At 38.6% G+C, this 14,356-nt stretch overlaps 3 protein-coding genes across 12 annotated transcripts; all 3 read right to left on the minus strand.

Moving 5' to 3' along the window:
* Window positions 1–875: 875 nt before the first annotated feature.
* LOC133735265 (25.3 kDa vesicle transport protein SEC22-1-like) lies at window positions 876–3,605 on the minus strand. 10 transcript variants are annotated; one of them, XM_062162670.1, is made up of 6 exons: window positions 3,382–3,591; window positions 2,678–3,313; window positions 2,195–2,243; window positions 1,929–2,075; window positions 1,770–1,795; window positions 876–1,171 (listed from the first exon to the last, which is right to left on the minus strand). In XM_062162670.1, exons 2-6 carry the CDS (start codon window positions 2,816–2,818, stop codon window positions 1,124–1,126), a joined length of 411 nt encoding a protein of 136 aa, XP_062018654.1. In that variant the 5' UTR covers window positions 2,819–3,313; window positions 3,382–3,591; the 3' UTR covers window positions 876–1,123. The 10 variants fall into 10 exon arrangements, 4 of the variants coding, with proteins under 4 accessions (XP_062018654.1, XP_062018653.1, XP_062018652.1 ...); XR_009858877.1 differs by lacking the exon at window positions 1,770–1,795 and adding an exon at window positions 1,269–1,358 and having other exon boundaries at window positions 1,929–2,243; window positions 3,382–3,594; XR_009858876.1 differs by having other exon boundaries at window positions 1,770–1,846; window positions 1,929–2,243; window positions 3,382–3,594.
* Window positions 3,606–12,587: 8,982 nt separating this feature from the next.
* LOC133737136 (uncharacterized) lies at window positions 12,588–12,986 on the minus strand. Its single transcript, XM_062164753.1, has one exon. It carries the CDS (start codon window positions 12,984–12,986, stop codon window positions 12,588–12,590), a length of 399 nt encoding a protein of 132 aa, XP_062020737.1.
* A 402-nt stretch (window positions 12,987–13,388) lies between these two features.
* On the minus strand, window positions 13,389–13,748 carry LOC133737137 (uncharacterized). Its single transcript, XM_062164754.1, has one exon. It carries the CDS (start codon window positions 13,746–13,748, stop codon window positions 13,389–13,391), a length of 360 nt encoding a protein of 119 aa, XP_062020738.1.
* Between the last annotated feature and the right edge of the window lie 608 nt (window positions 13,749–14,356).

Raw genomic sequence — 14,356 nt, forward strand, 5'->3', positions numbered from 1 at the left:
TCCATCATTATCGTTTCAGCCCACCACCAAACGCCAGACAACGTTATGGTCGACTGCAAGTTAAGGAACCCAGATCGACTACGTTGCCCTCCGCCAGCGTTGAGCCCTTTTGCATCTGCAGCAAAGGCCTGATCCACCATTGCAACCATCTGAGAGAGACGAAAAACGTTCCACTGCAGCCTCAAAATCTGACAACCACCCACCGAAACTCAATCACACACCCGTCCGGCCGCACACACCACTACAACAGAAAAGCTAATTTGCGAGGAACAACTTCCTCGCTGAAAATCGAGATTTCCTCGCCATAGTGTTTTGACGAGGAAAATATTTTGGTCGTCAGTTCCTCGTAGTAGGCTCGTCAAGAAAAGTTTCTACGAGGAAACTACTATTTCCTCGCCAAACTCTTTTCTCGATGAAAATACTTTTTTCTCGCCATTATACTTTAGCTAGAACTTTTTTTCTCGCCAAAACTCATACTTTTTCCTCACTAAAAAATTTTGAGGGCCAAATAATAGTCGTTAAATATATTTCCCGATGAAATAGATTTTATCGCTAAACTATTATTTCCTCGCTAATGATAAGTAATAATATAGAAATTATAAATAATAAAAAATTTTAAATACACTTTTTGGGACAAAAATATTTTCGTCGTTATAGATAGATAGCTTTGGGTGATGAAGTTTTTCCTCGCTATAAGCTATCTTCAACGAGGAAATTTTATTTCCCTTGTACTGTGTATGCTTATAGCGAGGAAACCATTCCTCCCTAATTGTACTCAATGACGAGGAACTTTACTTTTGTCATTGTAGGTTCTCTTGTCCATAATGAGAAAATTCATTTTTATTGCAATTGTTTGGTTATGGCGAGAAATAAGATGAGTAGACAAAAGAAATATATACTAAAATTAAAAGTAATAACTCAAAGTATTCCCTTACAATAAGTACTAATTCAAAGTAGTTATATCAATACTATATACTAATTCAAAAGAGTTTAGGGATCCTCCTCAATTTTGTTTTTGGCATCCTCCTGATCACTTCCCTAAATCTTGGAATCTCTTCTTCCCTTGCACTTGGAACTCGTCACTAGAAATGAAAGTCCTCTTTTAGAGATTTTGTAGAGAGCTTTAGCACCTGCAGAGCATGGCAACAGGAGCCCACTTACGGATCAGAGCCTGCAATTAAGATGTGAAGATGAATTAAATTTTAGCCACACATAAGACTCCATATGAACTATACATATGACCCAAATGCTTGACAAAAACATCTCACTCTGAAGTGCTCATAGCAGATTGGAGAAATTTTCCTCATTGAAACAAATACAGCTCTGAAAGAGACTAAATTGTACAAAAAACAAGAAAGCTGCAGAAATTAAAGAAGAGCAATAATAAATAAAGACAACCCTAAATAAGCTTAGCAATAGCAAAAGCATACATCACCACCATCAGGCACAAGTGATAAATATTGTGAACCCCCACAAGCACAGAAGGTTGTTTCAGTAGATAAAGAAAATTCCACTGTCATGTAATGCCTCATCTACCAGTATGCCACCATAAAACACTAAAACCGTACAAGTGATTTGGTATTGAAACAAACAGTATAGTACTGGAGAGCTTGCATGCAACATTGTTCATACAAGTACAATGGGAATCATATTAATTAAACATAACGATCCAGAGCAATTCCAATCTATAATTTTGATGTCACCAAGGAAATGGTATAGACTACTTTGTATCATATACAAATCAAATAAGACTAATCTGTAACACTAACATGTTGATTCAAGTCTCTCGCCTTATCTGCATATGCACGAGACTTTGATGTTAAACGATTAGACATTTGGCTGACCTCTACAAAATTCAAATTTGGGAGCTATTTTATCACTTATACAGAAGCCAAAACCTTCCCTTTAGAAGCAAACAGAAAACTTACAGTCCAACTTTTCACCGACGCCAAGAACTTCCTGAATATTGCAAGTCATTATTTGGTGGACTTCATAGAGTTCATTATTCAACTTTGAAATAGTCCGCTGAGTACAAGTGTCCTGGTACAATTTCTTGGTTCTCTGTATGAATGTATCTTTTAAACATAAAAAGTAAAAGGAAATCAAACTCAGAAAAAGAAGCACCAAAACATAAAGCAAAATTACATAATTTCACATAAATATGAAAGAGTTCAAGTTATGGCAGTAAACCTACCAAATTTAATAAAAGCATATATGGTCTTGCAGGTGCTAAAACTCCCTACCTAATGATTAAGAAGGTCATGAGATTAGCTATCGAAACTTTCAATAGCAAAAGAGTGCGTTATACTCCATATGGTGGATCAAAAAGGCTGTTTTTGAAATTTGTTTTTATGTATTAATGTAATCTGAGAACTAGGACCTTTTAGTACTTCTTTACTCTATTATCCTTGTTAGAAGGAGTTTTAGACCCCCACAAATTACTCTATGGAGTTAAAATAAACAAAAACAAAGCATTGTAAAGTGGAATTGGCTAATGTGTTAGCAATGTCCAGAGCTTGTCATTATGAAGGAACCTGTCATAGAGAGAATCAATCCAAAAACACACAATGATTCAAACAACACTTGCACTTAACACCGTAAAATTCATGCTCCGACCCTAATCTTGCAAAGTAAACAGGCAAATATTAAATTTTCAGTAGCAAAAGTTGGTACTTACTGAAAGCCTGACGAAGTTATTAACTTGCAGTGTCATACATCCATTGATCACATATCCATACACAGAAAAGAAAAGAAAACCAGTATTATTTGGTATTGAAATACAGAATATAAACATCATTGAACTGAATTGAAAGCTCATCGAGAAAGGGACGTACCTGGCTAATTGAATCGAGGCAAGATTTGGTGGCAATTACTGAAGCCATGTTTGGTAAATGTTATAGGCAAAACTGCAGCTAATTGAATCGAGGCATATCTTTGCCTCCCTCCCTATTTCAATTCAAGACGAAAAACAAAGACAAAAAGAGACAAAAAACTCCAACCCAATTACAATTCACCAAACACTTCTCTCTTTCTCACTCACAACTCAACATTGCCATAAGCCGCAAACCAGACAATCCAAAGCCCACTTGATTCGAAAGCCATTAAAGCACAAGAACAGAGCAAGTACCCACCTTTTTGCTGTTAATCAAAAACCCAAAAAGGAGGAGCAATCTTTAAACCCCAGGAGAGTCATGAGCGTATGGTGTAGGGTGTATCGTAATCGACGCCATGATCAACACTGCCAACCGCTTCGTCGTCGACCAACAACAACGCCCCGTCACAACCCTTCAAGCCTTCATATCTTTATCCTTGTCTGTAAGATTGAATTGGCTGTTATACTGTATAGAGAACCTAATAAAAGAGTTGAAGTTAGAGACATACCTGAAGGGAGGGACTGAAGTGAAGCCAAACTCTCAATACCAGATCGGTTCTCCAGTGATAGAGCAAACCCAACGAAAAATTGAAGGAAGCCTCTGTTTTGGTTGATTGAGATCTCCCCGATCGCCATCAGGAAGCCTATTGATCACCCATGCAGTCCAGTTTTTCAGTTTGCCCCCAAACCCAGCCGAGCACTCAGACCCATTTCTTCTGTTCTTTAGGGTTTTTTGTCGTGTTAATTTTTTGCCAAACTAACAACGACAAAATCGTTATTTCCTCGCTAATTGCTTCTTTTGACGAGTAAATAGTTCCTTGTAAAACACAGACTTTTAGCGAGGAAACCATACTTTTGTCGCCATTGAGTTTGGCTGGTTTTACATAATTTTCCTCCAAAAAAATAACGACGAAATCGTTATTTCCTCGCTAATTGCTTCTTTTGGCGAGAAAATAGTTCCTCGTAAAACATAGACTTTTAGCGACGAAACCATACTTTTTGTCGCCATTGAATTTGGCGGGTTTTACATAATTTTCCGCCAAACAAATAACGACGAAATCATTATTTCCTCGCTAATTGCTTCTTTTAATGAGGAAATAGTTCCTCGTAAAACACAAACTTTTAGCGAGGAAACCATATATTTGTCGCCATTGAATCTGGCGGGTTTTATATAATTTTCTGCCAAACAAATGACGACGAAATCGTTATTTCCTCGCCTATTGCTTCTTTTGACGAGGAAATAGTTCCTCATAAAACACGGACTTTTAGTGAAGAAACCATAGTTTTGTCGCCATTGAATTTGGCGGGTTTTACATAATTTTCCGCCAAACTAATAACGACAAAATCATTATTTCTTCGTTGAATATCGTTTTCGCGATGAAAAAATTCCTCACCCAAGCCTCATATTTCCTCGCTAATAACATGATGATTTTGGAGACCAAACTATGGTAACTTTTAGTGATGAACCGAAATCTTCGTCGTAGAAAGTGGTGTATAGTGAGGAAAATATGTTTCTCGCTGAAAATCTAATGACATTTAGTGAGGAATCAAAATATTCCTCGTAAAAAGTGACATTTACTGAGGAAAATAAATTCCTCGCAAAAAACTTGGTCGCTAAAAAGACTTTTTGTTGTAGTGCACCGAGCGCCGATGAGGCTGGAAGCCACCGTGAGTGAGAGGGCGCCGCCGGACAGGCAACACCGCCCCTTTTGTTTTTCCCAAACCCTGACTCTCCCCTATTTTCGCGGAGCTCCTTACGTACCCCTTTAGTTCCTTAACCTGCATGTCAACCAATGAACCAAATCAAGTTGACATAGGTAGTTACACTGAAAAGAGAGAGAGAGAATGGGTTTTCCCTTCTATGTATAGTGGCCCAACATTTAATGGCCTATGATTACAGCTGGGACTAGCAAATGATCTGGCCCAAAGAATTCAATGTTCTTATAAAGGAAAAACAAAATAAAATCAATTGTTTTAGCTTTTTAGTTTTTGCCGATTAACCCATTGACGTTAACTTTATGTAATTAAAGGAACTCAATTAGGTAGTAACTTTACAAGTTGAGACTAGGGCTGTCAATGGGTCGTGTCGGGTCAAGGAATTTGTCGTGTCGTAACTCGTAAGATACAAACCCAAACCCAACCCATTTAATAATCATGTCAAAAATTTAAACCCAAACCCAACCTATTTATTAAACGGGTTACCCGTTTCCAACCCATTTAATAAATAGGTTGTTTCGTGTTTAACAAAATGACCATCGTGCGGGTTCAACCCGCTTTATTTCGTGCGGGTTTCGAGTCGTGTTAACGGGTAGTGTCGGAATTGACAGCCCTAGTTGAGACTCGTCTTTTTTTAGGATTTTTATTTTTTTTGGAAAATTTCTGACCTAGCCATCTCTCTATGCTAGGGTTTCTTGAGGAGCCCTTCTCGACAAAAATTGTCTTCATTCATCTCCTCTATGGCAACCATGGGGGATGGATCAGATGTGGGCTTGATCTCCTGCGACTCTGCAAGAGTCTCACTCGGATCGGCAGGACTTGAGGCTCTCTGTGCAGATCGCTGGTATTTGGTGGGTAGATTACTTGGACCCAAGGCCATGCTCCCTGGCTTCAAGGGTACCATTTCTACTATATGGAGGATGAGATCAGGATTGACTATCCAGGATGCGGGAGATCGTTTTGTTTTTCAGTTTGCTCCTGTAGCTGACCGCAACAAGATCTTGCATGGAGGCCCATGGTTCTATCGGAATACCATGCTGGTTTTGGGTGAATATGATGGACTCGGATCGGTGGCGGAGGTTCCCTTGAATTCGTTGGAAACCTGGGTTGTGATCAAAGGTTTACCGCTGGCTCTATGCAACAAAAAGGCTCTAGGTTTGGTTGGAGCGACCTTGGGTCGTGTGATTCGGTTTGATAAGACGGCACTTAACCGGAAGGAGGAGGAACAACGTATCCGGATTGTTTTTGATGTGCGCAATCAAGTTAGGGTTTGGAAGGTGTTTGAATTCTTGCCGGTAGTGGAGCCGGAACTGACGATGGTTTTTGAAAAGATTAAGGGTTTTTGTCGAAGCTGTGGATTGTTTCTCCATGATGCGACTGGGTGTGATGGGTTGCTAGTGAAGGAGAAGGAGAGCATCCTAGCAGAGGTACCGGCGGTTGCATTGGCCGGCCTTACTTTAGGCTCAACGTCGCAACCTAGGTTGGAAGGGATTGGGCTGAGCATGGGCGTTAACTCTGGTTTGGATGCAATGACCACTACGATGGGGAATATGGAGTTATCGGGTGGTGAGGATGCGGTACCTGGGATCCAAGGGTTGATTGAATCCCATGCAGCACTGAATTCCAACAAAAATGGACCTTTGACTCCGGTGAGGTCAGCATTTGCAGGTTTTAATATGTCAGAGTTCCTGCAAACTGGACTAAGCAGGCTTTTGCTTGCAACACTCAACGGACTATCGCTAGGGAGGTTGGTACTTTGGCTATGATCCGGCCCATACCCTCTAGCGGTAGCTTTGATGGCACGGTGCGGAAACCCACGCTGGAGCTGCCAGTAATTGGCTCTAAGAGAAAGGCGGTGGATATACTTGATCGGTTTGGTAAGAGGAATGTCTTCCCCTCTGAGCCTTCTCTTCGAGTTGATGAGGGTATGTAGTTGGTGCTCCAGCATAAGCATGGCAAACTGGTGGTCTCTCCAAGGAAGAAGAAGTTGGGGAGACCTAAAGGGAGTAAAAATCGGCCTAAGTGTGCTAAAATCCTTGATAAGGAACTGAAAAGCAAGAGGACCAAGAAGTGGAAAGCACGTGAAGAATTGGCACATGAGGCTACCAACGGGGTTGGGAGCCTTGAGGATTCGGGTATTGCTCAGATGGATGAGCTTCCACAGGATGGTGGGGGGAAGGAAGTAGCTATGGCTGCTTCTTCTGTCAGTAATAGTTAATTTTAGTTTTGGGTCGCGAAATCTTCTGCTTGGTTGCATTATTTATTTAAACAGCTTCTAAGTGGTTGGATTTTGTTAGAATAATGGTGCGTTAATCTCCTAAAAGGTGGGTGTACTCTAGATTGTGGAGTCTCCTATTTATCTAGAGTAGGTTCTCTGTAAGTCCTAAAGGACGGCTCCATTGGGGTGTGTCGTTTGGTACTGCTTGCTGATTTATAAAATCGGGTTGACCTTTTTCCATTAAAAAAAAACTTTAAGTAATTCTATCATTTTCAAAAACACGAAGTGGCAGGGTGTTATCGTATTTCCCAACCCGATATTTCTTGTATATTTTATTGATGTGAAAATACAAAAAATATCACGTTAGAATAGATGATATGAAATTACTCTCATATGCCAAATTGCTAATGAAAAATATAAATGACAAATCGCTACAAATTGAAATAAATGAAGTAAATCAATAAAAATTAGAAAAGATGTGGCGTAACTTATCAAAATTGTACAATTAGGAGAAAACATCTGCCAAAGGGCAGGAAAATTTGTCATCTACGGTAACATGCATCAGTAAAAAAAATAAAAAAAATGACACCCTACACATCAATGAAACGTTCTAACCTTATGAAATTCTGTAACCCTTTCCTTAATTAAAAAATAAGGGTTAAACATGGTATATCCCTAAATACCATCTGAGCCAATAGAGGAAAGCCACCATCTATATCTAAAGGTAAAACTAACCAAACTTCCCCATGCACCTTGGCATTTCTCACAAAGACGACTCATAACTAGGTGGCCGGCGATTTCTATTTGCAGCCACCACCGGTAACTTAGGAGATGCACGTCATTGGAATTGTGATCGGTTGCAGCTCGATCATGTCATCCAGTCGCTGGTTGCCCTAAGCATTATTTTAAGCTTTTTTTCTTTTGTGTCTTTTTTTTGGCATAGTTACTGATATTAAACAAACAGAGTTACATGACCCGAATTGGGCCAACCAACAAACAAACAGACCGCAAAAAAGAAAATACACAAGGCCCAAAACTAGGCAGGCCTAAACTAGCACAACCCAAGCCCAGAGTAAACACCACAGACGACGAGTCGACGACGCCACCTCGATGTAGAACAACTTTGAGTCAGATCCGATGAACTCGAGGAGTGCCGGTGACGAATCCGATAAAATATTACCAAAAAAGCCTAGTTTCAAATACACAAAGAATACCAAATCGCAGATCACCTCCATAACGGAGAAACTCTTCCGCCAACGAAGCTGAAAAAACTAGAGGAAAAGAGAACATAAGACGATCCACAAAGGGATCTAAAAGACAGCTACCAAAAGGGTAGTCAGTCCGATGTCGCACTTCCTGGTAAAGACCCATGTGCACTAATAGGCAAACCCCGCTTAAACCAAGAACCCGGCACGTTTCATGGATGTAGGGTGTCGTTTTTTTGGCTTGTATCAGAGCATTCATCAATGTACGAGTACTTCCTCTCTCAATATTTTCAGCTTTTCTTCTTCAAGCTTTCAATGGGCTTGTCCAAAACATCAAATTAAGTCCAAACATCCAAAATTGAGTAGGCGGGATATATATGCACTCATGAGCCAAGAATTTGTCATCTCTTCAATTTTCAAAGTTTTGGAGAGTTTGAGTAGAAGGATTCATTTACCATAGGGTTATTATCATAAATGGTACCTGAACAAGTACCTAACACTAACTTCAGTTAATTCTCCGTTAAAAACTGACATGTGCAAATCACATGACCTATATTCAAGAGTAGTTTCACGAAAATACCAATTTAAATAATTTTGTTTACTAGATATTTGATCAATTAATATGTTAATAAAAATAGAACTTCAATTAAAAATAGAAACTAAAATGTATCTCTACCCTTTTATAAAAATAAAATTTTAAAACAAGATCTCAACAAAAACTAATTTTTTTTATACATACAGACAAAACATTTCAAATAAAACTATAAATTTTTTTTTTTTGGACAAACTATAAAACGTTTAAAACCAAAAGCTTATCAAAACTTTTGTAATTCTTTTTTTCTTTTTCCAGTCATTCATATTTTTAATTGAAGTTGAAAGTTTTTCATTATGATAGTCTCGTTTTTTATAGCCACAATATAAGTAAAAATAAGTGATATTACAAAAAAAAAAAAAAAAAGGTAATTTTTCAAATTTATCCTTGAAAAATGAGTCACAAATTTTTGACACATGTCAGTTTTTAATAGAACATTAACGGAAGTTAGTGATAGGTACAATTTAAAATGAAATTGAAAAGTTTCAGGTAATGGTTGTGATCAAATTTGAAGTTCAGGTACCAACAATAAGATAGATGATAAGTTCAGGTACCATTTGTAATAATAGCCCTTTACAATATATTACCACATCAAATAGACTAATTCAATACAGACGTAAATCGGCTCCATTCACTGATAGATTAGTTTGGTCTGATCTCGAGTTAGTTTAGAGCATCTTTAGCAATGCTATAGCTAGATATTTTTCAGTCAAATTTTAGCCAAAGTAGCTAAAAAGTCATTTTAGCTAGCCACTTTAGAATTACGTCTGCATCAATGCTCTCTATTTTAGCTAGTTTTAAATTTATATTATTTTTTAGATGAATATTAAATAGTTTAAATGTATTTATAAATTACATATAATAACTTAAAAGGAATGTTTTAAATTATAGAGAGCCTCATTCCGCTCTCTATATTTAGGAGCGAGATAGCTAAAAGTTATAATAGAGAGCCACTTAGAGCATCTTTAGTAATGCTATCCATTTTTTAGTTAAATTTCAGCTAAAATAGCTAGAAAGTCATTTTGGCTAGCCACTTTAGAAATACGTCTATATCAATGCTCTCTATTTTAGCTAATTTTGAATTTATATTATTTTTTAAATGATGATTAAAGAGTTTAAACGTATTTATATATTACATAAAATAACTTAACAGGAATGTTTTAAATTATAGAGAGCCTCATCTCGCTCTCTATATTTAGGAGTGAGATAGCTAAAAGTTATAATGGAGAGCCACTTAGGAGTCTGGTGCAGCTGCCAAAATAGATAAAGAGCTAAACATGCTCTCCAAAATAGCTAAGGAGCTAAAATAGAGAGTTTGCTAAAGATGCTCTTAGGAGTCTGGTGCAGCTGCTAAAATAGATAAAAAGCTAAACATGCTCTCCAAAATAGCTAAGAAGCCACAATAGAGAGTCTGCTAAAGATGCTCTTATGACCATAAGAAACTTGTCTACTATTGAAAGAAGTTGATTTACATTTAATGTACTTATTAGTTAATGTACCTTCCCTGAAAAGGGGACGAAATCACCTGTTCCAGTTTTTCTATCCCAATCATGTCCCAATGTTGTGAATGGTTCTCATGGATTAAAAAAACCTTTCCTTAATCATTTGTTCTATTTTTTAATCCATGAAAACCAATCACAACATGGGGACATGATAGGGATAGAAAAACTGGGGACAGGTGATTTCACCCCCCTGAAAAGAAACATATAATTAACTTAAATTTTTTCTTTTCCTCACCTCTTTATCTCATATAAATGCTAAACCTTTAGATTCCATGCAATTGTTTCTTGTCGTTTGCCAATAACTACTCAATCTATTCAAATCTTGTACCTTAAGTAAAGACTCCAAGAGGGATGCATGCTGACAAATTGCCAATGAATCTAAAAAAGATAAGGACAGTTCATTTGAAGATACAAGAAGTCGAACAGCGTCAGAAGTATATATCCAGATTAGACCAGGGGTCTCAGGGCAACTCCAACCATGGGGTGCCAAACCAAAATTTTGCCAATTATAAGACTTTTCTTCTCCAACCATGTGTTTTTGCTGGATCTGGTCCTATAAATATGAGACTTGGGCTCATTTGTAGTCTCATATTTGAGACAAATCCAAGACCAAGACTCAGCACAGTGGCCCGGGACCACACTTTCTGATTACCTAGCCCAATATCTGGCCTGACTCGCTGGATGACTTGGGTGGGCAGCACGCGCAGAAGGGAGAACAGGGGAGGAGGAAGACGCGCCTACTTGCGCTGGAGAGAGAAAAAGCAGCTGCAGGTCGTCTGCTCCAGTGGGCCCCGCACGCTCAGTTGGTCTGCTGCCGACCGTTGGACACGCAACGGTCACTAAATGCACGGCTGAGATCGCTCCATTTTGAATATGGACGGTCCGATGTTGCCTTTTTTTTTTTTTTACTGAACGGATCTATTTTCGATCTGATGGCTCAGATTTGAGGGAAAAAAAACTTATCAATCACTCTTATTAAATGAAGGGTTATTATTTCATTTTTGTTCCAAAATTTTTAAAAAAAATACCAGAAAATTGAGGGAAAAAAATATACTCGTTGGAACAGTAAAATGTAGGAAATTCTATAAATACCAACCCATTCTTTTCTATTTCCTCACACCAAATATCCTCTATCTCCTTCACAATTTTCCATTCATTAACCCATCTTCTTGTTCTTAAATATATCTTCCTTTTTTTTTTTGTCTTGGAAAAAATGGCTCCAAGAGGCTCCAAGAGGGGATTCTTGGAGGCACAATGAAGAAGTTATTCTTTGCCAAGCTTGGATCACCGTTGGGGGTGATGGTTGCGTCGGAAAAGATCAAAAGTCGGACTTATTGTGGAGTCGTGTGGCGGAGGAGTACAATGCTCACAAACCGGCCGGTTGCATGGATAGAACAAATTCTAGTTGCCACGCTCGTTGGAAGAAAATAAGTCTGGCATGTATGAAGTGGCGCCAAGCTCTTAACAAGGTCGAACACTTTCAACGAAGAAGCGGCGAAAATATGGAGGACGAGGTAATTATATTGAAATATGTTCAATAATGATTATTTTTTTATTTCTCATGTAGTTGTTAAAAGTAAAATTGTTAGTTGCTTAGTTTATTGATCGATTTATACTAAGCCAAGGTCATTTTTTTAATATTTTATTTACTTAATATTATATGTAGCTAATGAATGTTAAATAAACGTACTACGACTCGGAAGGTTGTGATTTTGTGTTTGAGCATTGTTGGCAATACTTGAAAAATACGGAAAAGTTTGGGAAAACGCCATCAATGGAAAACACCTACTTTAGTGTTCCTAATCATGTCAACTTGGATGACGATGGAACACCCACTACTGAGGATGAGCTTCCATCATCAAGAAAGGCACGTCCTCAAGGACAGAAAGCTCAGAAGCTAGCTAAGAAAAAAGGCAATAAGCAGGATGCGGATGGCCTACGAGTTCAAATGCAGAAATGTTATGAACAAACAGAACGCGAGTACCAACAAAGGCAAAGACAGTTTGAGGAAGGTAAACTAATTGAGCAACGCGCTGAGGATGCTTGCACGATGCAGGTGGATCCATCAATTTTCACCCCAAGAAAGAGGAGTTATTGGGAGAGGAAGCAACAACAAATAATTGATAAGGAGGCAGAAACTTCAAGCATTCCGGAACAATCTCAAGATCCTACACCCCCTGAAGGAGACAACACAGGCTTGACCACTTATGATCCACTTGGCGAGACATCTTGGATGTAATTAATATTGTTAGTTGCTTTGAATGGTTTGTGTTTTAATTTATGATAATAAAAATTATTTAGTTGAGTAGATGATCTTCGTAAAAAAGCACTGAACTTTTATTTTCATAATAAAGCACACCACACAAATTAAAAGCACACAATACAAAGTAAAAGCATACCATACAACAATACAACCAAAGTAGGCCATGCCCACTTATCATGACAACATGGCCACTTATTGAAAGCACAAAAAAAAAACTCCTCACTGGTGGTTCTGATCAGCTTGTAACTTCATGGTCCATAGGTGATCGACTAGATCGTCTTGGAGGTTTTTATTCATCACTGGACATCTAACCTCCCTATAACGACGCAAGAATTGATTTAGTTGTTGCGGATTGCGATGAACATCGGTGTCCATTTCTGGTCTCTTATATATCTCTGCTTTCCTTGGTATGGTTGGGATATCATCCGGATCAAATGGCTCTGCTGCATCTTCATCATGCTCATCTTCAACAATTATATTGTGCAAGATAATGCACGTCATCATGATGTATTGAAGGTTCTCCTTACTCCACCCACGAGCTGGTCCTTTTATGATTGCCCAACGAGCTTGGAGAATACCAAATGCTCTCTCCATGTCTTTTCTGTATGCTTCCTGCATCCTTATGAAATGTTGTGTCTGCGGCGACCTCGGGTTTCGGATTGCTTGTACAAATGACCCTCACTTAGGGTATATGCCATCAACTAGGTAATAACATTGACGATAATGCCTATTACGTACCTGGTAGCTCACTTCAGGGGTTTCACCAACGCATTGAGCATTGAACAACGGTGAACATCCAAGGACGTCAATATCATTCAGGGAACCTGGAAGTCCGAAGAAGGCATGCCAAATCCAAGTATTGTAGGAGGTCACCGCCTCTAAGATGATTGTCGGTTTCCCCTTATAGCCAGTATACTGCCCTGCCCATCCGGTGGGACAATTTTTCCATTGCCAATGCATACAATCAAGGCTACCGACCATCCTCGGGAATCCCCGTTCTTCAGCTTTGTCAAGCAGCCGTCACAAATCTGCCGATATTGGTCGGCGGAGGTAAGTCTCATGGTACACATTCCAGATTGCTTTTGTGAAGTGCTCAAAAATCTCAATGGCAGTGGACTTCGCAATATCTAGATAATCATCGCAGAAATCAGCTGTGATGCCATACGCGAGCATTCTCATGGCGCATGTCAGCTTTTGTTCAGTGGATAAGCTTAGTCTCCCACAAGCATCTCTTGTTTGAAGAAAATATGGGTCGTAGTTGGTCACGTCGCGCATCATCCTGTCAAAGATGTGAGGTTGCATTCTATATCGCCTACGAAATATGTTTGGTTCATACCTGCACGGATCAGTGAAGTATTGAGCTTTGAGTCGAAGATCCATCAGCTCTCAATCCCTGGCCTTATAGGTACGACCTTCTGAAGAACCACCCTATTGTGAATCCTCATCTTCCAGAGTTTGGATTTGCAAGGCAGCGGCAGACATCATCAAGTTTCGTCGGCGGCTTCTCGTGACGGTCTCTTCTTGATCTTTCTGCAACCATTTCGTCAAACGATTCATTGCAGAAATGGTTTGACAAAATCAAAACGGAAAAGAAACAAAGATTTGTGTGATTTGGATATGAGAAGTGTTTGTGAATTTGTGAGAGATGAGGATGACAATGATCCCATATCGTCGTTTGAGTTCATATCATTAGATAAGATATGACACGTGGCGGACAAAGACTCAACCGTAATTTGGACAGCCAATTAGAGATTGACACATGGCGCTGAAATCACATCGAAATTCGGCTGTTTGGCATATATGCCGACACAAAACATCAAAATATCTTCTAAATAGTTAGATTCTTTGTCGTATGTGCCGACACTTTTGTCGTATATGCCGACAAAAAAAAAATTAAAAACTTTTTTTAAATTTATTAAATAATAACAATAATTTTTAAATATTATGATAAAATGTTAAATTATTTTTTTTACCTTATTTAATTAAAT

Source organism: Rosa rugosa, chromosome 3 (genome assembly GCF_958449725.1).
Source record: "Rosa rugosa chromosome 3, drRosRugo1.1, whole genome shotgun sequence".
Taxonomy (NCBI): domain Eukaryota; kingdom Viridiplantae; phylum Streptophyta; class Magnoliopsida; order Rosales; family Rosaceae; genus Rosa; species Rosa rugosa.

What these genes read in the sequence shown, in the direction of transcription:
- LOC133737136 (XM_062164753.1), bottom strand. Translation starts at nt 12,986, where the DNA reads ATGCAGGAAGCATACAGAAAAGACATGGAGAGAGCATTTGGTATTCTC.
- LOC133737137 (XM_062164754.1), bottom strand. Translation starts at nt 13,748, where the DNA reads ATGGATCTTCGACTCAAAGCTCAATACTTCACTGATCCGTGCAGGTAT.
- LOC133735265 (XM_062162669.1), bottom strand. Translation starts at nt 2,818, where the DNA reads ATGAGCTTTCAATTCAGTTCAATGATGTTTATATTCTGTATTTCAATA. An exon ending in ATAACTTCGTCAGGCTTTCA is followed by an intron (nt 2,244 to 2,677) that starts GTAAGTACCAAC and finishes CTTAATCATTAG; the next exon opens with GTAGGGAGTTTTAGCACCTG. An exon ending in ATATGCTTTTATTAAATTTG is followed by an intron (nt 2,076 to 2,194) that starts GTAGGTTTACTG and finishes TATGTTTAAAAG; the next exon opens with ATACATTCATACAGAGAACC.